The sequence below is a fragment of the Sordaria macrospora genome, chromosome 2 (genome assembly GCF_033870435.1).
Source record: "Sordaria macrospora chromosome 2, complete sequence".
Taxonomy (NCBI): domain Eukaryota; kingdom Fungi; phylum Ascomycota; class Sordariomycetes; order Sordariales; family Sordariaceae; genus Sordaria; species Sordaria macrospora.
In genome coordinates, this window is record NC_089372.1 from 1419872 (window position 1) to 1444597 (window position 24726).

At 52.5% G+C, this 24726-nt stretch overlaps 5 protein-coding genes and 1 non-coding gene across 6 annotated transcripts; 2 read left to right on the forward strand and 4 right to left on the reverse strand.

Annotated features, from left to right (window-relative positions):
• The first annotated feature begins 378 nt into the window (after positions 1 to 378).
• SMAC4_04442 (uncharacterized protein) lies at positions 379 to 4141 on the forward strand. The gene has a single exon (XM_003343736.2). The coding sequence runs from the start codon at positions 1885 to 1887 to the stop codon at positions 3628 to 3630; it is 1746 nt and encodes a 581-aa protein (XP_003343784.1). The 5' UTR covers positions 379 to 1884; the 3' UTR covers positions 3631 to 4141.
• A 1296-nt stretch (positions 4142 to 5437) lies between these two features.
• Positions 5438 to 8633, reverse strand: SMAC4_04443 (uncharacterized protein). Its single transcript, XM_003343737.2, has 3 exons — positions 7659 to 8633; positions 6030 to 7578; positions 5438 to 5945 (listed from the first exon to the last, which is right to left on the reverse strand). Exons 1-3 carry the CDS (start codon positions 7811 to 7813, stop codon positions 5919 to 5921), a joined length of 1731 nt encoding a protein of 576 aa, XP_003343785.1. The 5' UTR covers positions 7814 to 8633; the 3' UTR covers positions 5438 to 5918.
• A 2352-nt stretch (positions 8634 to 10985) lies between these two features.
• On the forward strand, positions 10986 to 15580 carry SMAC4_04444 (uncharacterized protein). The gene is made up of 3 exons (XM_003343738.2): positions 10986 to 12004; positions 12086 to 14240; positions 14294 to 15580. The coding sequence occupies exons 2-3, from the start codon at positions 12476 to 12478 to the stop codon at positions 14878 to 14880; spliced, it is 2352 nt and encodes a 783-aa protein (XP_003343786.1). The 5' UTR covers positions 10986 to 12004; positions 12086 to 12475; the 3' UTR covers positions 14881 to 15580.
• Positions 15581 to 16079: 499 nt separating this feature from the next.
• Positions 16080 to 16151, reverse strand: SMAC4_13213. The gene has a single exon. It is a non-coding gene; the product is annotated as a tRNA-Arg (tRNA).
• A 939-nt stretch (positions 16152 to 17090) lies between these two features.
• Positions 17091 to 19927, reverse strand: SMAC4_04445 (uncharacterized protein). The gene is made up of 2 exons (XM_066090113.1): positions 19262 to 19927; positions 17091 to 19199 (listed from the first exon to the last, which is right to left on the reverse strand). Exons 1-2 carry the CDS (start codon positions 19523 to 19525, stop codon positions 17337 to 17339), a joined length of 2127 nt encoding a protein of 708 aa, XP_065946035.1. The 5' UTR covers positions 19526 to 19927; the 3' UTR covers positions 17091 to 17336.
• A 3270-nt stretch (positions 19928 to 23197) lies between these two features.
• SMAC4_04447 (uncharacterized protein) lies at positions 23198 to 24571 on the reverse strand. Its single transcript, XM_003343741.2, has 2 exons — positions 24315 to 24571; positions 23198 to 24208 (listed from the first exon to the last, which is right to left on the reverse strand). Exons 1-2 carry the CDS (start codon positions 24493 to 24495, stop codon positions 23298 to 23300), a joined length of 1092 nt encoding a protein of 363 aa, XP_003343789.2. The 5' UTR covers positions 24496 to 24571; the 3' UTR covers positions 23198 to 23297.
• Between the last annotated feature and the right edge of the window lie 155 nt (positions 24572 to 24726).

Consider the following 24726-nt stretch of genomic DNA (forward strand, 5'->3'; position numbering starts at 1 on the left):
AAGAGAAGCTGGGAAAGAAGCCGACAGAAGTCGAAGGACGACCTGCGAGGGAACCTTGGCCGAGTGGACGTTTGGATGCCCATTTGTTCCCATTTGATGGCATAAGCCAGGCGGGGGCACGGTAAGGGCAAGTGGGTGGTCACCATAACAGGAAAAGCTCCGCATACAGCGTGCATCCAGCCAGTCAGAGGCCGTCGTGATATGCTGGTCCACCGCATTTTCAGCACCTCCGCAGTCCGCATAGCCCTCTCCTCCAAGACCTCACGTCCAACTCTCACAGTGTTGGGGGAGCATTGCGCGTCTGTCCAGTAGGAATTAGAAACTTGGACTTGTATCTGCGCTATATCTGTGCCTCTGGGTGCAGAAGCGCGACATTGACGACCCTACTGTGAGCCTATTCACACCTATCGAATCCCCGCAACTGGGCGCTATCGAGAGCTTCACACAGGCAGGTGTCTGTGAGGTACGAAAGTGGAAAAGAGCAAAGAAGGTAAGTACACCAGGTGCTGAATAGTATGTAGAGGTACCTTAGCTTGACCTGCCCGTCTGCATGTGGGCTGTCTCGGTATCTGTCATCCCATCTCAGGTCCGGTTCCATTCTCCCCCTCCTATTCGATATCGCATCGGGGCCCATCAAGATCCAGAGTTCGGTTCGTCCCAAGTTTGAACGGGCATGTCCAGTTTTGGTCATCATCAATTCGACTCTCTCTCATAAGCAGTGCAGCTAAGGCGCATCAGAGCCCTCAGTTTGTCAGTCGCGATACGGACTACCCTTTCCTTCCCCTTCTTCATCCGTTTACTTTGCATTCCAGTGCCGACTGGAAGTTACGGGAAAACAATCAATCGGGGAGCGCACCTGCCCGTCAACTTGAACCATAGCACCACTCACGCACTCGACCCTGGCACGACACCAAAGCGGAAAGTGCAGGTGACCTTCGTCCTCGACCTTTCACCTTCCGCGCATACCGTACCTTGCTCAATCCACTTCCCTCTTTTTTCAGACTTTGTTTCCTGGCCTTCAATTCCCCGTTTTCCACTTCCAATTCTCGGTGTCGTCGACGCATTATCCGTTGGGATTTACCAATACCTGTCTGTCAGGCCATATTGTGGGCTGGCCTTTTGGTCTCTTTCCACCCGACCCCCGTCACGCCTGTTCCTTGAGAGCCTATTACCATTCCTCTTTTGCTTCGTTGCTTTGGGAATTATCCTGCTCTCTTTGCCGTCTAATCATATACGCCAGCCATACACGTACACACCATACCGAGGGACCCTTATACCTGGTCTTTTAATCATTGATCACCGCCTTTGGTTGCACGACAAATCCAGCACCAGAAACAACAACACCACGAGCCCCACTCCCGCCGGCTAGTCTCCAGATCCCCGAGATCCCTTCCCCCCCCTAACGATTCACCCCTGTTGCTCCCTTGGCCCTGCACAAGCATAGCTAGACACCACACTACAACCACTAGACAACGGTCCACCCTATAACCAGTCAGATCACGACGACCAGCACCTATACCTACCGCTACCGCCCCCAGAAGCTGCCCTCCAACTTTCCCTCCACGCTTTCTTTCTTTCGCCTCAATTACCGTCTTTCACTTCTCTGCGCCCACAGCCGCACCCGTTTTGCCCCTCCAACCGCGCGCCAGCCTCGCAATCCCTACCACCTCACACTTCTACGCCTCCCATCCCCAGGGGCATATTCAACTCTCCCTCCGGTTTCTACGACAATACCACGCCTTTCAATGCTTTAGTTGCTCTGTCTTGACGGACGCCTGGTGCCTTCTTGTCAAGTCACATATACTTTGTCGGTTCGCTTTTCGACAAACTCACCTCAAACACCAAAGCTCGAGTCAACCCACTTTTCCAATCCCCATCATCACCATGTCTTCTCTTCCTCCCGACCCGTGGCAGGTCCTCGGCATCGCGAAGACGGCAGACAAGACCGAGATTCGGACTGCCTACCGGAAATTGGTCCTCAAGTGCCATCCAGATAAGGTCCAAGATCCGACTCTGAAAGCTGAGAAGCAAGATGAGTTCCAAAAAGTCCAGCAAGCCTATGAGCTTCTCAACAACGACGAGGAGAGGGCAAAATATGAGCATCAGGTTCGAATGAACGAACTCAACCAACAAAAGACACGGGCAACCTCAAAGAGCGCGGCTCATTCTCCAGCTGCTCGATCATCTCCCAGGCACAAGGATTTCGCTTTCCCTCCTGCGCCAGAGCGTCCTTCTCACAGGACAACGACATCAACCAAGGAGAAGATGTACTTCCAGCCCTCGCGCTCTAACGAGGATGTTCCTACTGGTCGCTTCGCGGACATGAACTTTGGCGAAGAGAGACGTGCTCGTCGAGCAACCAGTTATGAAAAGCAACCAAGACATGAAGAGGAGAGGTCATCGAGGCGGGAAGAAGACAGGTCATTCAGACGTGAAGACGAAAGGCACTCAAGGCGCGAGGATGAGAGATCATTGAGACGAGAAGAGGAGAAGTCGAGGGACAAGCGCAAGGATGAAGAGGAGAAGAAGGCAAGGCGCCAGAGGGACTTGGAGAGGCAGCTGGACGAGATAGCTGATCTTGCCCGCAAGTCGGAGAAGAAGAAGACCGACAAGGAACGGGACAGGGTTGAGAAAGATCGGAAGGTGGAGGAGAAATCTCGCCGGCATAAGGGCCCCTCGATTGAAGTGGAGGATCCAGAGGAGCCTTATAAGTCAGACAAAAAATCTGCAAAGTCTTCGAGCAAGAAACACACGGAGACTAAGGAGCGCGAACGGGATACCTCCCACTCCCGCGAGTATGAACTTGGACGAGAAAAGTCAGCCTTTCGTCCCGCTGCGGGTCTTACTACCGATGACCCGCTGGAAAGGGCAAAGCAATACATCCAGGGCAAGGGTACCAACATCAAAGTTCGAGAGATGGAACGGATGGCCGAACCCAGAATTCCAAAGCTAGGGAGATCCCAAACCGAGTTCTGGGGCCAGAAGCCAGAAGTGCCCCGTTCTTCACCCGTTGACTACGATGACGACGAAGTCTTGCGACCATCTGCTCGACCCCGTCGATCCTCCCATGAGACGCCAGCAAAGGCCCCAAAAATCATCCCTGTTTCGCCTCGCATGACTCCGACAAACCCTCGCCCTACTCCGATCAATGTCAAGGCTTCAAAGTCTCACGGTGTCCCTTCGCCTCTGGATTCCCCCTCTCGCATGCCGCAGCGATCGCACACGACCAATGATATACATGCTGGGCATCAGTTTATCCCACCACCCATGACGCGACACACCACTTGGGCTCCTACCTCTGACCGGCATTTCGATAAAGTCTACCATAACGACTCAGATGATGGTTACGGACGCCATCATCGTTCCCGTTATGCCGATTCCCCTGCTGAGGGAGCTCGGTACAAAGCGGATGGGGGCAGAAGCTCGAGACGTGATGAACCGACATATCCTCAGGCTTACTCACGAGGAACTTCCGCCACCCGAATTTCTCCTGAGCTCTACGCATCTGCAAAAATGTACTCGTCCTCGGGTATGAAGGTCAAGGAGGGCAAGGCATTCACTTCGGCTGATGTGAAATACGCCGATGTACCCTATCCTCATCGAGCCTATCCTTCAGTACCTTCCTACTAGGATTCGTCTTGAGCCATCTTGAAACCGACAAAAAAAAATGCTTTTTCTGGGCTTTCCGGTTCTTTCTTCGGCAGGTGTTTCCAACGGCTTGCATTGAATGGGTCATCAGAGTACGGTGTTTGGTTTGGATGTTGGTCTGTTCAATTTCTGCTTTATACTACTCATATATGGGAACAGAAACCCAGGAGAGAGACAGTAACGACACGTCTACGTTTATACATCGCATGATCTGGGATTTATTGGGATATGATCTGGGGCACGAGGTAGAGGACTCAACGCCATGGCAAGGGGAGGAAACGGACGCGTTGGAAACGCGCTAGGACAAAGGTCAAGGGTAGCATCGGGAAATGACGCGCATGATGATGAAGCAATAGGAATTGCTACTTCTTGGGGTTCACTTGTTTTTCTCTGTTTTCTGGTTGTATCTAAGGCACGGGAATGACTATATAACGTACCTCATGCAAACATAGCAACATTTTTTGGATGCCCTATACAGAACGGGAACCATATCACAACATCAATTTTGTATATTCCAAACTGTGAAACTTGTGTGTCTTCTGATATAACTTAACCATGGACTACTACTTAATACTACTCGAGGCCTACACGTAGTCGCGATATGTTCTTCCTGTGATGTTTCCTTATACGCACGGTAACAGCCCGTCAAATTAATACACACACCCAAGACGTGTATATATATATATATATATATATGTGCGTATGTGTGTGAGTGTGTGTCTTATCTCTGTCGTCCATTATCCCCCAGCTTAATTGGGCTTGTTATGACCACTTTCTAGGAGGTCGTTGGTGGACCTACACTGGGATCATTACACAGATCACAAATCTATGGCTTGAAGGCATCATCATTCAGCCGTGATTCCGCCCGACGACCGACATGGAAGGTAATGCGTTGGGGGAAGATAAACCTATCTGAGACGGTCTCAACTCACGATACATTCATGCCCGGACACGCACATACTATACTCCCACCTCCCATTAATGAAATGATGACGACCCAACCAACACCACCAACAGATTAAGCAAGCTTACCTTACCTTACCTAGATGGATCAAAGCCTTGATGTTTACGGTAACAAAGGATAGAAGCGCAGATGTACCTGCATGGCAGCCCGCCAAAAAAGAAATTGAAAAAAAAAATTTAAATTTTTTTTTTTTGAAACATGATGCCATCGATCGCTTTTGCCCTCCATGGGCATGTAAACTTGACTGCGAACTGATCACTTCCATTCTAGGTTGTGATGGAATTGGTTGAGTTGGCAGTCGCAACCCGTGGTAATTATCGTAACATGTAAAATTGGCAGTCACGCTCCTAGGCTATCAGACCCAGGATAAGCGCCGCAGTATCTAAGAGGGAGGAGCACTCTATGAATTCGTCTTCCCTCCGTCTTGATGGATATTCCATTTCCGCTACAGCACGTGGTTGAATGGATGCTGGCGCACTAAAGGTTGTTCTGACGGAACTAGGAAGTCACCAGATGTTGCGCTGAACATGCATGAAGGAAAAAAAGGAAAAAAAAAGGGGGGGGGGGGGGGGGGGGGGGGGGGGGTGAAGATGATAGTCCAGTTTACATTAGCATGGGTAAGGGTTCATGGTTGTTGCATAAGATGGGAGTTTAGATGGATGGGATGGAAGACGAGAGACCGGAGACCAGATGAAAACTGAAGGATCTTGCGGGTATTAACACATCATGTCGTGAGACCGAACCCTTTTTCGACTTGCTGGCTTTGAGGCCGGTTGTTACTGCCACTATCCATAATGCAAGACGGTTCAAGAAGAGGAAACCGGGTTTGGTATAAAACAGAACATATATATACTAGATGTGCATACACACACATATGTGATGGGTATCTGTAGTCTATAAACACAGAAAAACTTTGCTCCTAAAGTGACACACCCTTACAACTTTACTCTGACTCTGATACAACCACCAAACCGAACCAAACCGATTCGCTATAACAAACAATCCAGACCTGACAAATGCTCCCTCTCTTAGTGATAACAGACCGACCACCGGGAAACTGGGGACCGGAAACGCCTTTGACTGCCCTCTGTGGTGTTGAATCCAATATGCGTATGTTTATGTGATGTGATGTAATGTGCAAAACGAGAAGTCGAAACGCTTTGCTTTTCTTCTTCCTTCTTTCATTCAGATGCCGACGCCGACGCCGACACACCTCTATGGTGCTGCTGCTGTAATATGGTATAGTATGTGCTGTAATATTGACCGGAAAAGGGGACCGGAGAAACGACGACGGAGGTCGGAGTAATTATACCAACACGTAAAGCGAGCAAATCTATATCACCCAACCGTTAGCAACTAGCCCCTCGATCTCCCACACTAAGAAGACAAGAACGGAAGGAGGAGGAGAACAACTCACCAAACTCAAACCCAAAATCATACTACACCAAAAGCAAACATTATTCAACGTCTTCTTCCCCCTGACCAGCTTGGTCCTCTGCAGCATCACGATCGGCAACTGGAGCATCTGGCAAATGAAGCCGTAACCCCTCAACTTCTTGGTGATGCACGCCATGACGATCTCGTGGCCCGCGGCCGAGATCAAAAACGTAATTACCGTCGCATACGCTTTGCCGACATGCGGCCTGCTGACGCTGTACACGTGCCTGCGCAAAAAGTTGTACACGGGCACGTTCCACTCGCGCGAAAACTCCATCCAGTCCGTGCTGTTCCACCAGTCCGAGTAGAAGTGGCGATCGGCAAAGTGCGTGATCTCGGCAAAAGCGCCGAGGACGTACTCGAAGATGACGAGAAACACCAACAAGAAGGTGAGCATGAAGGGGAACAGCAGCCAGGAGATGGTCTCGGACAGAATGAGCAGGACCTCGAGGGCTGTGAGCGCCGTGTCGGCGGTGCGCAGAGAAGGGTCGAGACGGATGGAGGCGTCGGTCAAGGCGGGCAGGATGAACTCCTCCGAGATGACGGTCAGCAAAAAGATGCAGCCGAAGACGGCCAGGATCTTGGACAGCAGGTTCTGCCAGTCGATGGCGGCGGTGCGCGGGTACTCGATCTCGTAGCACAGCGTTGGGCAGCAGAGGTAGTCGAGGTAGTTGGCCCACGTCAGGTTGGCCGGGTATGTGATGTTGCCCATGGGCGAGGTGAGTTCGCGGGCGAGGTCCTCGCGGAGCTGGGCCACCTCGTCGTCCTCATTGGGGGTACTGATCTCCGTTTCCTTGTCGTTGGCTTCGGCGGCAGTTTCGGCGGCGCGCTGCTTGGGGCTGACGACGGTGCCCATGGGGTTTTCGGGAGTCGGGTAGAGGTAGGCCGGGGCCTTGGAGGCGGTGGCCGGGTCGTCGAGCGCCCGGAGACGCTTCTCCGTCTCGGACAGGTGGCCCATGTAGAACGAGTACGAGTGCATCTTCATGAGCAGCACCATGGTGTGCAGCAGCAGGAAGACCTGGGCCGTCCATGTCCACTCGAGCCAGAAGGGAATGATAATCCAGACGGTCAGCCAAGCGGCCTGGTAAATGCTCTGGATGACCATGCCGCCCTTGGCCCAGGTCAGGACGCCGCCGGTCGGGGCAGCGCGGAAGACCTTGTGTAGCGGGAGGGATACGGCGGTGGTGGCAACCATGAGGAAGTCAGCAACGGCAAGATGCCAAAGCTTGACGGTGAAGAGCCCCCAGATCTGGACGCGCAGCGGGTAGCCTGTATCTTTGATGTTGCGTAGACCGGTGGTGATGGCCATGATGGCCAGGCCGATCCAGAAGAGATTGAAGAAGCCATGGAAGTCGCGGTAGTCGCTGTTGGGATCGAAGTGAGATACTCGGCTCGCGAACTCTATCGTGGGAAAGAGACGGCGGCGTTGTTCGGCACGGACTTGCTTGCGGGCGGTCGAGAGGGACTGGATGGACGGGGGAGCATCGGACGGAATCGGGGTCGAGCGGCCGCTGCTTTGGCCGGTGACACTGAGAGAAGATGGGTCAGCATTCTGGAGACATGTTTCCGGTGTCGTTCACTTTTTGTTTCGTTGTGGTATTGGTCGTACCTGGTAGCTCCGGTACCGTTAGCCTGGTCGCTGTCGCCGTTTGCATCGTGGGACAGTTGGGAGACCTGAGTATGCAAGGGTTTCCGTGGTCGAGGCCGGAGAATGTTGTCGCCTTGGCCGGCGAAGGCGTCCGCTGATGTTGATGTGGATGTCATGCTCCTTGTTCCCCAACTGAGGTTTTGTCGCAGAGCTGTGTAAGTATGTCGTCGTACGTATGTATGTATAAGGTGGTGCCTTGCTTCAGCCTTCAGACAAAGCTGGCTGCCCTGCAGAAAGTGCCTGGTGCTTCTGGACGGTAAAGACTGTTGATGCCAGGAACATAGGCCAGGCACAGACAGTAGGGATGAAAGGAAGCAAGTTCAGGGTCGAATCGGTCAGACCCCTTTGAATCATGCACCAGGATGGAATGACGAAAGGGAAAGAGAGCGTAAAAATGTTTCTGATAATATGCGAAACCTGGAGCTTCGATGCTTCTGCCAATGACAAGCTGTGGTGACACCCCGCGGTCGTTGTTGGATGTTTGTTTCCACTTCTTGTATAAAATCCAAAGGAGATGTTTCAATGTTCTCCCTTTTCTTCAGTTTCTTTTCACATCCGTCGATGATATAAGGTATCAAGGAGAACCAGACGAAGGCCTCGTCAGGCTTCCACTTCCTGTCAGGTTGAGTTACAAGATGCAAGTCATTGATGCACGCAGGCGTTAGTACGCGTTTGGGCTGGCAAGCTTCAAGCATTCAAGCCTGGAAGATCCCCATCTCCAAATTCCGACAAGTGCAAAGTGTAAAGTGCAAGCTGTTCTCCGCTGGCCGGCGGCAGTCCCAAGTCGCAATACGTCACTCCCACGTGACTACAGCAGGGGTTAGGGAGGTTGAAGGAGGTCAGCATCGATAACCATCTCGGTCCTAAAAAAGTAAAATGCGAATTCGGGTAATCGGAAATCACTTTGAGCTCTGCAAATCTTGCAAAGGTGGGATCGCAACATGGTGAGCATGGCGATCCTCCCAAATCTGGACGGAAATGGAACAAATTGGAATAACATTCATCCAAGCAAGCCCTCGATTGGGGTTGAAAAGTCGAAGCCACAGCGGGAAGGGCCGTTCTTTTATACGTCGTCGGGCAGCCCTGTATGAGGTAGACGCATTGATCCTCGCAGATCCCGTCGTGGTAATCTGCAATGAGGGAAAACCCACAGACATTCGTCCTTTTAAATGACAGAAATAAGGGCCAGTATCAGTCGTCTCAGGCCCCTGACCTTGAATGGACCATACCGTGAGGGACGGCCCAGGGACGCGGATAACTTGTCCGGGCAACCTACCTGATGTGACTGAGAGCTCAGTGCAGAAGATTGGAGAGTTGAACACCGTGGGGATCGTGGGGAACAGAGCCAAGTCGCAATCACCGGCATCGACATCGACATCATTCGGGGAAAAGGTGACGTTTATCTGTCTCATCTCGCGCTCTTTGGCTTTTATCTTAGCTTCTCACCTTGCCCACTGCGTGCCTTGTTTGTGGTTCTCGGTGCAAGTCTTGTCCTGTCAGCCTGCCAACAGGACTTCTGTAGTTGATCCTTTGCGCATCGACACATTAGCCAAAGGCTTTTTGGGATTTTTTTTTTCTTTTGGAGTCAATGGGATGCATGTCCAAACTTCAGCGGATATCCAACAAAACATCGTAAAGGCCGTCAGGGTAGCAGTCGTCGTCCCCTTCGAGAACCTGATGGAGGCGCAGCCAATTAATTCGGCGGGTTAGACATCGTGCGAATGCGGTACGGCCCAGAGGCGGGAGTCAAAGTCGAACCAGAGGAACGGGTGATTCGTTCTCGCAATCGAACCGAGGAGGCTTGCTTGCTTGCCAGTCTTGTTGGACGGGCTCTTGCTTGCTACTCTTTGCCTCTGCTCTCAGCTTCTCCTCTTGGGCCCTGGTCCAACGCCAAGGTATTGAAAGGCCGATCCCGGCTCAGGTCTTATCAACTTGATACTCGCTATCTTGGAGATGTGGCATCTTGGATCAAAGATACACCATGGCGGGATATATCTTCTGTGGCGATCCAGTGGCAGCCTGGCCGTTCCAAATTGGTGATTCCTGAGATAAGGCGGATCTTGTTCAAGTACCAGGTCGTGGAGTTGCCGCAAGAAAAAGGAACCCCGGTATCAGGTACACTTCCCGCATTGTGGTATCTACCTCTCTGGGACCAGCGATTGGGCATCTGGCGTGGGCATCTGGGCTGCAGCACATGTGTAACAACTAAACAGACAACTATAGAACGATCAACAGAACCGAATTCCGCTCATAGCCGGACAGGTGCTGCGATAAAAAGATTTGCTCATGAAGAAGGAAAAAGCATGATGGGCTTGTTTTGATTTACCAGTTATCACTCACATGAAGCTCCTCTGGCTGGCTTCCATATCCGGTTAGGCCGCTTTCGGGACCAGGATTGGCCTAGTGCGGTTCTTCAGCACGCAGTGGAAACCCCGGTGGAGCACCCTTGGCACCCAATTGACAATCCCTGGGGACGGAAGGTATCGCCAGACTATTTTGCTGAACAAGGGAATTTCTCATTTCCATTCCGACCATCTCTGGATGAATTCTGACTAGCAGAACTTGCCAAACGTGTCTCGGTGCTACGTGGTAAAATAACATCATTTGCAGTCTAGTCACTCGTGTCGGATTCGTCGAGATGACACACTGGTTGCGTCCTGTTCCGAGTGTTCCTTTTCTCTCTCTTTGTTCTGGAAAAAGTGTTAGTGGTCCAACCGGGACTATGTGCGCTACGGGGAGCAACCGTGATGCAATGTCCATCCCTAATAAGTCGCCGTCGCCGTTGGAAATTAAACAGAGAGGACGTGACAATGGTCACCTGCCATGCTAACATTACTAGACCACAGCACTGGCGTGGTATCCGTGCTTTGGGGATATGAGCCTTATTGAGCGCCGTGGGCCATCAATGTTCAATTTCCAGACATCGGCTATTCTTAATCTTCATCACGTTATCACCTGACGGCATGTTCCACTTTACTTCAGTTGCTTGTTTTTCGAATCGACGTTAACGTTACCTCCATCTTTTTTGGCCGTTGGCCCACTCACTGCCCTCTCACCCCGCGCGCGGCGACCAGGTCGAGATTGAGAGGAGGCTCATCAGTCAACGAACACGGAAGAAGGGAAATCGCGATACTTCCAACGGCAACGTCCCTTCCTTGTCAGCTTCAGTTGGTCATTCAGTTGCCTTAGAGGTGTCTAGAGGCAGGTAATTGGCAAGTGCGCAGCAGTGCTGTATCGGGTGCCGCTGCTACCTAGTACTTCGACAACAGCCTGCCACTGCTGCACGCTGTGACTGTCCTTCCCGTCCGTCTCTGGAAACTCCATCACGACCCCCAGACAACACACCCCAGCCTGGCGTGCAGGTAGCCAGGTACCCTAGAACCAGCAAGCCAGGTACCCAGGCGACCCAGGTGTGGCAGGCCCCAAAGAGCCCCGTCGTGCCCCGTTCCCGTCGCGGTTTGCGAAAGCGCATCGAGCTCCCAACCCCGAAATCGACGCCAACAAGGGTCTGCGACAGCGGCAAAAGGCAGAAAGGGGAAAGAGGGACAAAAAAAAAGTTCAACGGCCGGGGACGAGTCGACCTGTACCTAAAACAAAAGGGATCAATCCCCCAAATCCCGTCCATCGCTCCGAATCCTGGACTGGCCGAGAGAAATACAAACCCGTCGTCACTTCAACATACCTTATCATTACCACACCAGCGCAGCCACGCTCCGAGTCCTCTCCCTCCACTATCAACCTACGACACCGAGTGACGACGCTACCTACCTACCAGCCTACCTATTTGCCTACCAAGCCTACAAGCCTACTACCTAGAACTACAACCTACAACTCGGGGCTGGGGGTGCTCCTACACTATCGTATAACACAGCCTTGCCGGGCTCCTCACTTCGGCCATTATCATCCCACTGCGGTTCGGGCTTTTACTCTTTTGGAATCGGCGGGTTTTGCTCCAGAGGGCCGAGTCGCCGACAAGTTGGCAAGTTTCTGGGGCGGAGGAGTGAGATAAACCTCGACCTGGACAAGTTGGGCTATCAGCAGGCCAAACAGCAGGGCGTAACTGAAGCTCTCATCACCTACCTATAGCGCTCCGGCATCATAGCGCGGAGCTGGAGCCCAAACCCGACATCTATTACACGGTCTTGAAGTACCTACGCCTTTTTCTGCGGCCTACAAGGACCAGGACACACCCGAGTCTGCAATTCGCCAGTTTCTTGCATTTTCCCCAAATCCCTCCAGCTGCATCTCAACCCTCACACAGACGACCAGGACCCTTTGTAGCAACTTCACCGTCCAATTTCATTCTTGTAGGTACCCGGCAACCGAAAGGTACCTTGCTGCGGAGAGAATCCCGTAGCCCAGTCATTCGGTCACTTACACCAACCTAGGTACCTCGACATAGAGTCATCGAGCCGTTAGCCTCGGGGTTCCACTTACACCCAGATCCCACCACTACCACCGACACCCACCTGAACCACCCAACCCGGTGGACAATTCATACAAAAGACGGGAGGCCCGATAACAAACTACCAGCTAGCCGCGGGTACCTGAATTGCCCTTGTCCATATCAACCGTTGGACGTAGACGTGGCCGTGATCGTGGGCATGCAAGTGGCAGTCAAGACGCTCCAGGATCCGCAGCGCTGACCCGACGCAACCGCAAGTGCATCACCTGGGCAGAAAAAGATCCCAGGACCGGCATCACCCCGTGGGACCGCCCGTGGACCAGGCCCGGAGGAAAACCAACCCGCACTACCAAGTACAGAGGTACCAGCAATCATGTCCTCCAGAAACTCCCACTCGCATTTTTACTCCTCCCCTCCTCCCCTCTCCTCCTCCTCCTTCCAGGAGGCTCCCTATACACAAGGCGACGGTGGTGCGCCTCGGAAAGACGCAGCAGCTGCTGTAGCTGCCGCAGGCTTGCTTAACGAGTACAATGCCCACCAAAACTCGGCCCTCAACCTCGACTCTCCACCGTCGCCCAAAGTGACCTCTGCCGAGACTCCGGCCGGATCTACATCCGTCTCAACACCGAAGCGGGTTCGCGCCGGCACCCTTAGCAGCAACTTTGATCAAATCCAGTTTCGGTCTCATACAATAGCTCCTTCACCTACCCTGCCGCGGTTTACATCTGATTCCGCCCCCCCGAGACCTGCTGCGACTGTGGACAACAACCTTCACTCGTCCCCGCGAGGTCGCCAGAACCTGAACAGTCCGGCTGGTCATAGTTTACGGCTGCAAACCGAGATAAATCCCATAGTGAACCCATTCACCACGGCAACCGGCGACAGCTCAAACTTTGGAACCTTGAGTTCTTCGCCGACACCTATAAGATCCTCTCGTCCTTCTTTGACCTTGCACCACAAGTCTTCCGCCTCTTCCCTCAGACCAATTTCTCGAACACCAAGTCTGAGAGCCGGCAGTCTTCCGAATCCCTTCAGCCCTATCTCGGGAACGAGCACTTGTTACCCCAGTCCGGTCATATCGGCCATGGGCGATGTCACACCTTTGCCATCACCTCTACTACCCAGTGATTCACCAGGTCCGTGGAAGAAATTAGGATATCAACAAGCCCGCGACACGATACCAGAATCCCACCCCGTCGAAAACGGACCTTTCTCCAACACCGAGAGATCAAGTCCCACCCCAACCATGGTCCTCCCTAAGAAAAAGTCATATGCCGGGCTCGACTCCGGTCGTAGCGGAGCGACGAACGACACCGAGCATTTGCGCACACAGACAACATCAGCCTCGCATTCACGAAACCGGAGTATTAGTGAATACATTCCGGATCCGATGCATATTCCGAAGCGGATGTCGACCATCTCGGGAACCCGTGTCCGGCCCGAGCTGAAAAACGTGGAACCGGGATATGACGGCCACATGCGCCGGGAGCCCCACTTGTCCGGAGCGCGGGGTCTGGCGCCCCCCATTGAGAAGCCGCCGACACCCCCACCTAGCGAAGCTTCCCTGAGCGCCAACGACGTCTCATCACTTGCCGCTTTCGGAACCAACAAAGAATCCCATCACGAATATTTCGAGGCTTATGGAAATCACGACCGGAAGTTGCGCCGCTGGCGCGCCATCAAGATGTTGGGTCAGGGCACCTTTAGCAGAGTCATGCTCGCCACAAGTCAAATATCCCCGTCGGACGATGAGGACTGCTCGCCCGGCACCGACATGCATACCCCCGAGCCGACATATCATCACGACCGCCGCTCTCTTGTTGCCGTCAAGGTTTGTGAGCATGGTCCCCGTGGAGGTGCTTCGGAGGACAGGATCGAGATGAGCTTGAAACGAGAACTGGAGCTCATGAGGGTTTTGCACCATCCTTCTTTGGTTCAGCTCAAGGCCTGGAATATTGAGATGACGCGGGCCATCCTGGTGTTGAGTTACTGCCCCGGTGGAGACCTTTTCGACATTGCCAGCCGTCATCGCGACATTTTGAGCCCGGCACTCACACGCCGCATCTTTTCCGAGGTGGTCGATGCAGTCAGCTATCTTCATTCGGAAAAGATTGTGCACAGGGACATCAAACTAGAGAGTGAGTTGACTTCCGATTGCGTCATTTTGCCTATATCTAATCACATATCACAGATGTCCTTGTCAATCTTGCACCCAAGGAGCTCAGCACACCCACCGATTGGGCGACCTACCCTTACTCAGTCATCACGCTCACCGATCTCGGTCTCTCTCGCCGTGTCGCCGACGACGAGAAGCTCGAGACAAGATGCGGTTCGGACGACTACGCCGCCCCCGAAGTCATCATGGGCCAACCATATGACGGCCGCGCTACTGACGCCTGGTCACTGGGTGTCCTTCTCTACGCGCTTCTCGAAGGCAGGCTCCCCTTTGACCCGCCCCCCGGAGCCGGCGATTATGCCATGCAGATGCGTATGAGGAGTCGGACTAGTCATCGGATTGCCCGTGTCGAGTGGCGTTGGATCGAATACGGCGTTCCCAACGGCGTGGACGGTGAGGGCAAGCACGAGGCGGATCCCGCAAAGTTCAGCGCCAAGGGCCTGCAGGGCGCCAGGGACGTGGTCGAGGGCCTACTGAGGCGGGCGAGAACCAGATGGCCGCTCACCCAGGCTGCCGCTACCGAATGGGTTAGCGGTGGCATTCAGGTCGAGGGAGGAATCCGGCTTAGGGAGGAGGATGATGGAGAGGAGGTCTCCCAATGATTTTTCAACGCCATGAGGAGGTGTATCGCATATTTGGGAAGGGGTTTTCTTTTGTTGAACAAACTCTCGAGGGCTGAGTTTCTAGCCTCTCACTTCATTTGCTTGTCTTTTTAGCCTTGGCGGTTCTTGATTCTTCTTCTACTTCTACGACCACCACAACAACCCATTTTGCTTGTTCTTTATTAATGATGAGATAACGAAAAGGGGTTTGGTGGAATTTGATCGGTTTCGTCTGCGGATAGGCGGGGTTGGTTGGTCGTTACACTGGAACGGACACAAGGTTAGCATTTGGCTTTTTCATAACTGCTACAACGGGTAGTGGTTCATACAGGGAGGTTGGCGGACGATATGAATGGCAGAAGAGTGAGAAGTAGTGTCGGAAAGGTGGTGACTTGACTTTTTGCACCAAGTCACAACACACAGGGAAAACTGCAGCGTATTTCGCTCTATCGGATCGGACATAGACGGGATTTTTGAAAGTAGATTCCCATATCGTTTTTACAACTGTCAGATTACTACATGGAGAAGACCTCCACGTATTATAAGCGGATTGCATCAGCGGAAAATGAATGAGAACTGCTTATAACTTGTACTCGATTGTCTTCAAATCTAAAATGAATCATGATGCTATAGTATGGATATGGAAAGATGGGGTTGCATAGAAAGGAAGTCAACACCTTGACCATTCTATACAAATTGTGTACTTGACTCAAAAAGGCCAACTCTACACAGTGACAGGTTGAACGGAATGAAAAACAAGAGTAAAGGACGTTCGCGAGTCAATTCTGACCGTCGCTCTCATGAAGTATGCAGGATATCCATCATTGCTAGATCATTGTCAACGATCTGAACATTTGCCCTGAACAAGCCACCAGAACCGGTTCCAGTGCACATTAAGGGAACAAACAATGAAATTGACTTCAATTCTAAACTAAATAATGATTGCCACCATTCAAGCCACAAACAACTCTCAAAGCTGAACCGGATAGACTAACTCATGACAGCTGGATAGGTATACATAGAAACAATCAAACATCATCCGCAAAAACAAGAAAAAAGGTACAAGAGAAACAAAAGACAAGAAAACAATATAAAACAAAGCAAAGTGAGAATTAAGCAAGAAAGGAATGAGGAAGGGAGCAAGGAGAGTGAATGGATGGATGTAAGTAAAAGCAAAAAAAAACTCAAAAGTTGAAAGTCGACCATCCTGGGACTCGAACCCAGAGCCTTTACCACCGGAAAGTAACGCGCTACCGTTGCGCCAAACGGCCATTGTTGAGTAAATGGTTGGAAACTAGTAAATATGTAGTATAGTAAGCAGGTGGAAGTGGAAAGTGTGTGTGTGTAAGTTGAGTTGTCAGCGACTATCACCACCATTACTATGCACCACCAGTAACAACAGATGTGCATATTACTTGCAAAGCACTTCGTCTTGAATGTTGTATGAGGTGAAAGGATATTCCAATTCCGCCACGGTTGATCTACACCTAGACTTACAGGTCAAGATAACCACAACGACAAGGATGACAGTACACACAGTATACACATGTAGCAGGCAGAGAGAGGATGCTCCGGAGGTCTTCACAGGCAGTCACACACTCTTATTGCAACCTCTACTTCTCAAGTTCACAAAGTTCACCTAATCTCCCAGCAACTCCACAGAAAGTGATGTGCACTACAACACCACCGTGATGCACCGATGTTTCATCCACTTGATCATTATCATCATCAATACCCTACTCATTGAGCATAGATACACATAGATAGCTGTTTTTCAAACCAGAGGTTGGACTACCGCCCCAGGCTCCTTCTCTCCCTTATGAATTTTGCGGCTCACTTGCTTTCACCCCGTTGCCCGTCCTCTTCCCCATTCCCATTACCCCATCACAGTAACAGGGCTTCTGCCTGGTCTTTTGTGTTCTCGAGTTCTGGCTTCAAGCTAGACCGCACAAAATCCACCTTAAGTAGTTGCATTAGCATCCTCCCGCTTCTTCTTGCTGCTTCGAAAGAGTTTTGTTGATCACCCCGCATCCAGGTTCTTCCCCTTCCGTCTCTTCCATCTCTTCCCTTCTCACGCTTCAGGGTAACCGGGGTAATTATACACTCTACAACCGTTCACCACATCGTGAGTGGATTAAAAGATGTTGGAAGGGACAGCGCAACGTTAAGAGGCGAAGTAATAACGTTCACTTCAGCGACGGATCGAGCTTCACGAACCTCATGTCACATATTCATAAAAGTAGAAAGTAGCTTGTTCTTATCCATTGCATTCATGCTCTACCTGAAGACCAGGCCAAACCATATGTTGTCGTAGACTAAAGTACAGAGCCGGGGAATCTGAAAATTATGGAAAAGGCAAAGATGCAGAAGGGGTAACAAAATGCCCGTCAGAAAAACGAAAACCCAAACTCCGTCCCATAACCTTTTTCATTAAACTTTTGTAGTCATGAAATCGTTTAGTCAACCTCCTCCATGGCGGAGTCACCAGTCTCGGCGGCGGGAGTACCCTCAGCGGCAGCAGGGGCATCGGCAGCAGCCTCAGGCTCCTCATCGAGGTTGAGGCCGAGGGAGACGAGCTTGTGGATGCGCTCGGCGAAACCAGCGGGCTCGTCGATGGTGAAGCCGGAGACGAGAAGAGAGGTCTCGTAGAGGAGCTGGACGATGGACTTGACAGTCTTGTCGTTCTCACCGTCAGCCTCAACCTTCTTCTTGAGCTCCTTGATGATGGGGCTCTTGGGGGAGATCTCGAAGGTCTTCTTGGAAGACATGTAGCTGGACATGGAGGTGTCACGGAGGGCCTGGGCCTTCATGATACGCTCCATATTGGCGGACCAACCGAACTGGCCAGTGCGGATGGCGCAAGGAGAGCCGACGAGCTTGTGGGAGACGACGACCTTCTCAACCTTGTCGCCGAGAACGTTCTTGAGAGCCTTGGCAAGACCATCGAACTCCTTCTCCTCCTCCTCACGCTGCTTCTTCTCCTCCTCGGTCTCCTCGAGCTCGAAGTCCTTGGTGATATCAACAAGCTTCTTGCCCTCGAACTCCTTGAGCTGAGTCATGGCGTACTCATCAATGGGGTCAACAAGGAAGAGAACCTCGAAGCCCTTCTCCTTGAGGGAGTCAAGGAAGGGAGACTTGGAGACAGCCTTGATGGACTCGCCAGTGATGTAGTACATGTTCTTCTGGTGCTCGGGCATGCGAGCAACGTAGTCGGAGAGAGAGGTCATCTCGTCACCAGACTTGGTGGAGTTGAAGCGGAGGAGCTTGGCAAGGATGTTGCGGTTCTGGGCATCCTCGTGGATACCGAGCTTGATGTTCTTGGAGAAGGCAGTGTAGAACTTGTCGAAGTTCTCCTTGTCCTCAGCAATCTCGTTGAAGAGCTCAAGAGACTTCTTGACGATGTTCTTCTTGATGACCTTCATGATCTTGTTCTGCTGGAGAGTCTCACGAGACAGGTTGAGAGGGAGATCCTCAGAGTCGACAACACCCTTGACGAAGCTGAGCCACTCGGGGACGAGGTCGGTGGCATCGTCGGTGATGAAGACGCGGCGGACGTAGAGCTTGATGTTGTTCTTGGTCTTCTTGGTCTCGAAGAGGTCGAAGGGAGCGCGCTTGGGAACGAAGAGGATGGCGCGGAACTCGAGCTGACCCTCAACGGAGAAGTGCTTGACACCGAGGTGGTCCTCCCAGTCGTTGGAGAGCGACTTGTAGAAGGCAGCATACTCCTCCTGGGTGATGTCCTGGGGGTTGCGAGTCCAGATGGGCTTCTGCTTGTTGAGCTCCTCCTCCTCGATGGTGGTCTCCTTGACCTTCTTGGTCTTCTTCTCCTTCTTCTTTTCCTCCTCCTCATCATCGACCTCCTCAATCTTGGGCTTCTTGTCATCCTCCTCGGTGACCTCCTTGGCCTCCTCCTCAGCATCCTCATCAGGAACCTCCTTCTCGGTCTCCTTCTGGACGTGGAGGTAGATGGGGTAGGAGATGAACTCGGAGTGCTTCTTGATGACCTCCTTGATCTTGCTCTCGTTGAGGTAGTCAAGCTGCTCATCCTTGAGGTGGAGGATCATCTTGGTACCGCGGCCAAGGGGCTCGCCCTCGGTGTCGGGGATGATGTTGAAGGTGCCACCAGCAGAAGACTCCCAGATGTACTGCTCGTCATCATTGTGCTTGGAGATGACGGTGACCTTGTCGGCAACAAGGTAGGCAGAGTAGAAACCAACACCGAACTGACCGATCATGGAGATATCGGCACCAGCGGTCAGGGCCTCCATGAACTGCTTGGTACCGGAGCGGGCAATAGTACCGAGGTTGTTGACGAGGTCCTAGGTGTAACAAGTCAGCATATTGCCACTTTCGCTCAAAACTGATGCGAGGCAAAACTTACAGCCTTGGTCATACCGATACCGGTATCGCGGATGGTGAGGGTCTTGTTCTCCTTGTTGGGGATGATGTCGATGCGGAGATCCTTGCCGGAGTCCAGCTTGCTGGGGTCCGACAGGGACTCATAGCGGATCTTGTCGAGAGCATCGGAAGCGTTGGAGACAAGCTCACGAAGGAAGATCTCCTTGTTGGAGTAGACAGTGTTGATGATGAGGGAGAGAAGCTGAGAGATCTCAGCCTGGAACTCGAAGGTCTCGGGGGCCGACATGATGGGCAGATTTGATGGTGAAATGTGTGGGTATCTAAGCGGGGTCTATTAGCGCCACGTCCTGTGGAAGTGCTGCAAATTTGGCGTTGGGATATGTACACGATGGTTTATCTGCGATCGAAGAGGGCGGAAGGACAACTGAAAGTTGTTGTTCTTTATGAAATGGTGACGAAGGGGAACGAGGGAAGGGGTGTTAAGGCAAGGCTGAAGCGGGGGAGGGGAGGGGCAGTGAATGGTGACTCGTAACCTCCCGTTCGAGATAGGCACTGGGCAGCGGGTGAACCTACCAAGAAAAGAAAAAGCGCTATTGTTCTGCTCCTCCAAAAAAAGAGAGGATACTGCTGCAGGCAAGATTCGAGAGAGGAAAGAAGAAAGTTGAGATTGGATTGGGAAAACTGAGGAATGAAGGGAAGAGCGAGAGAGGAAGTGGGCAGCAGTGGCATCTAAAATGTTCTTTGCGGCGGCCCCTGGGTCCCTGGCTGTTGCCAGCAACAGAATTCGATGAGATTCTATCGTTCAGAATTCCACGGCCTTCCTCTGATTCGTTTGCGGCCGTTGCTTGCTATCCCCACTTGACTCAAATTACACATCTGATTGGCTGCTGGCCCGCAGGCAGAGGCGCGTCTTGGCTTCCTTGCGCTTCTCTCAAAGAGGCTGCAGGAGCTACCCCAGTCCAAACCGCTCCGCTGAGGGGCAGGAGGGGCCATTCATCTGCGTTTCTCTCAGCTGTTGCTCCCCTATCGTCCCAATTGCCCCTTGCCAGCATTGGGACTGAAATGACTACAGAAATTGCACCGTGATTCTGGATCTCCAAAGAAAGCTGGAGGCGAGTCGAGATGGCAGGCGTACACTAGAACATCGGTTCAACCCCAATCATATGGTTCAGGAGGGGCACCTACATCTGGAGCCTTCTCTGTTCGGTCAAACATGATCTTCGGACGCCTCTTCCATCCCCCGATTGGGCAGCCAATGGGCAGAACGATCCAGAATGATCGAGGCCCCTGCAGTCACCGCAAGGCTGAATGACGGGAGCTCAGGCAACCCCACGATCAAGAACATGCCCTCGGTGCTGCTCGTGCTAACGTCCCGACCCGTTGTCCACGATTGACCAGCCACCTAGAACTGGGGACTCGAGTTTGAGATTCTGCCTGTTTCAAGAAGCCTCCGTGACTGCGGTTCGCGGCACTAGTGTTTACATATGGGGAAGTTCATCGGATCCTGCAAGGTCTCGACCGCTGCCATCGCGGCCCGGTACATGTATGATGGAGTTTGGTGTTCGTCTCTTTTCGACTTCGTATGATCGTATCAACTTATCAAACCCTCTTCAATCCACAGACGATTCTCGTCAACTTCGATGGACTTGGCAGAGAAGCCTTGCCGAGCCCAGCCATTTATAGATCGTTGGCGTCCTCTTTTGGCCTGGCTGTCTCTTCAGCTCGAGTTCCCATAACCTTGCTTGGAACCTCAGTCCTTTTACAAGTCAAGTCAAGTGTGGGAGGCTTCGACCGGGACGTTCGAGTCCTCATGTCCATTTGGCGTGCTCGACGTTGGACGTTTCCTTGTCTGGGTTTGTTGTTTTCATTTCTTCGGAACCTTCCAAAAACCAGCCAAAGCTTGTCGTGAATCGCCATATGTTACGACAAGACGCCAGGGGATCATCGCTTGCGCCCTAAGGATGAAGAGGTTACTCGGTCTTTGATATGAAGTTGACTCAACACCTCTACCCGCCTACAGGTTGGCCAGAACCGGTCATCAAAGCCAACCTCACACCCACGGGTATATACCTCGATCAGAGGTCACTGATGTGTATGGCCCGAGCAAGAAAGCTCAACTTACGGAAAGGTCTGGGAACATCATCCGTACTACCTCGCCATTCAACAACCCGTTCTTATAACACATCAGCACGGCTTTTTTTGATTGACCAAAGAACAAGTCGAGCCTCAAGTCGTTGGATCGTTCGAATATCATCCGAGAAGCGTTGTCATTCGGGTCTGTTGTTTACATGACACCAACGTGCAAGCACCATGCAGGTTGAATGGATGAAAAGACGGGAGGCGAGCCCTGCAACAGCGGCCCCTGACAAGTTGCGCCAAGAAGAACCCTTGCTCCTCTGCCCCTCCATGTTCGTGACGTGCTTCCGGGCTGGCAGCGCAGGCACACGGGCGTAACAGCTGCAGCATTGACCCCAAGGCGACAGGCGCGCTTGCAGGCGGACAGGGCTTTGAGATCATCCTGAGCTGTTGATGATATAATTCTCCAGTCTCTTGCACCGGATTAACGGTTCAGTCGGTGCCGGCCATGGTACTAAGGTAAAAGCAGAAGCTTCAATGTGTGAACCAGGAGTCCAAGACAGTCCGGCTAGGAGCTCCGTGCGTGGGGCTTCAGCCCACACAAGCATCCCGTTCATGAGAGGTTTATTGATGATACCTAGTACATAGAGACTCGGCAACAGATCAAGGTCAGAAAAGAGCGCTGTTGGTTCACTCTCCAGCAGTTTGCTTCCGCACAAACCTGCCGGCCTGGGGTGTGCTTTCTGAATTCGACATCGACCCTAGTGATCTCCCTGTACAAATCCCCTCATTCCCCTGCCGTTCCCAAGCAACCAAGTTGGAAGGCTCACTGCAGGATTGCTTTGCCTCTTGCCCTCCTTGGAGTCCTTGCTCGTTTCTGCCCCTCTCTTTCGTCCCTTCCACTCAACTGGTTCACCAATCTAATTACGCCATGAACGGCATAAAGCTTGCGCCCCACCGCCTCAGGGCCGTCGCTCCTCGTCTCTCTACCCTCGCCCGCCCCTCGTTCCTCTTTTGTGTTCCCAAGTCTCTGAACTCTCTCCCGTACACCACTCCCCAAACCAACCAAAAACACAACTTCACCACCACATCCAGCAAAATGACTATTCCCCAGCTTGAAGGTCTCCAGATCGAGGTCCAGCAGGAGGGCCAGGGCAACCGTGAGACCCGCCGTGGTAAGTGTACCTCAAGCTGAGGTGTACCTGGAGCTAGTCCTAGCTCTGGAGTGCAATTTTCAGCTTCTTCCTCTTCGCCCCGCCCGAACTTGAGCTTCATCGCATCGCATATCGTTTACTGCGAGCGCCTTGCTCTCAGCTCCAGACATGCACTGCGCAAACCAGCAAGCGAACTTCCTAGGTGTGAAGCACACATGCTGATTCAATTTCTCCCTTGATCCAGGCGACAACGTTGACGTCCACTACAAGGGTGTCCTCACCAACGGCAAGAAGTTCGATGCCAGCTACGACCGTGGCGAGCCCCTCAACTTCACCGTTGGCCAGGGCCAGGTCATCAAGGGCTGGGATGAGGGTCTCCTCGGCATGAAGATTGGTGAGAAGCGCAAGCTCACCATCGCCCCCCACCTTGCCTACGGCAACCGCGCTGTCGGTGGCATCATCCCCGCCAACTCTACCCTCATCTTTGAGACCGAGCTCGTCGGTATCAAGGGTGTCCAGAAGGGCGAGTAAATGTATTCCTCAAGAAAGCGTTTATGACCCTTGGATAGGCGGATTAGCGGAGGAAAGGACGGTCATTTTCGGCGTTTATGTGTCACTTACCGGTGCCGACACGCCCTAAGCGCTTCTTGAGCTGCGATAGGAGCTGGACAGATACCTTTTGATGGCGATATTTATGGAGGAAATGTTTCGCATATAACAGACCCCATTGGCTGCTTGCCTCTTTGCTTGCGATTCTTCGAGTGACCCTTGTGATGAGTACAGGCCGATCAGCTGCATTGGCGCACATATGGGCTTGCGCTCGTTTGGTTAAGAGTTTGTCGTTTCGGGAAGTGTACTAATCCTACTACTAGTCGTCCTCACGGGCCCGTCTTCGTGAGTACTCCTGACTGGACCATGCACCGGCACTATACAGCTCCCCAACTGTCTATACCTCCTGTCCGCATACACCAGTCCAAACTGGTATGGGTCTATATCCCTTCCCTCGGAGTTATCCAGGTCAACAGGATCCAATGAGTTCACCTCTTCCCCTTCTTCTGTCCCGCCCCTAACACCAAGCCCCTCAACGATCTCCTCGACCTCTCCCAGCACGATAACGTGATCCCCGACGGGGATAAAGCCCTCCATAGGCTCCTCTAATACCCTGCATCGCATGACATAGAGCACTCCATCCCCGTCCAGCAGAGGCGCCTCCCCATCGTCCCTACGCATATCCAGATCCTCATGGTTGGCGACCACACACCCGCATTCACTCTCCAGTCCTTTGAACACCCTTTCTGGTCCTTCACTGTTCCCCCTGGTCATCCAGTCCGCAATCGCCGCGCCCGCAATATCATCCGTAAGGATGTGGATATTAAACCGCCTGCTGGCGCGCAATGCGTCCAACGTTCGGGACGGATGAGTGATGTTGAAGCTCACAATGGGCGAGGGTGAAAGGCCCAGGCATGTGAGGGAGGACATAGTCATGCCGCGCATGGTCGGCTTATGCGGCTTGTGGGAGTGCGAGGTATGGGCATGCGCATGCGTATCGGTAGAGGTGCATACTACGACCGAATGCGGGAAGAGGCGCATAAGGGAACGGGTTCGTTCGGCGATTAGGGAAAGTTTCTTATGAGTGTGCCCGGGTGGGTGGTTCGGTCGGTGTGGGGGAGATGGTGGCTTGGGGTCGGTAATTGTCCAACTTCGAGCATGGGAGGGTGTGGTATGGATGGTTCGAAGAGCTGTTGTAGGTCAACAAGTTAGTTTAATCTTTCTTGTCTTCTAAAGTACGGATGACATGTGTCGTCCCATATCAAGAGTGACTTCGGATAATTCATAAGTGCTTACAGAGGTGACATGTTCTGGCGTGCTGTCCAGCAGCAACTCGCCGTTGCGCCGCCGCCGTCCCGATTAACGGCCGCGTGGATGACGATGACGGCTTCAGTGGCGACCGCACCGGGCAGATGCCATTGTGATTGCAAATATGCGCTTGCTCGGCAGCGAAGCCAAAAACCCGGCGACTGTTCATCTCAGGCCCATTGAGCGGCTTTGTAGAAGACCAATTGAAAAGATTGACAGTCAATGGAAGATTGTCGACGTTGTTGACAAGAGAACGAATACAAAAGTTCCTTTACCAACCGTTGCCATCCGACCATCTCAAGCTGTCCTCCGACGGCACTAAAATTGAGCTCTGGCATTGACGCACTGCAGCGGGCATGGGCCCCTGGACACCGGGCCTGACAGGCTCGCTTCAGGGCAG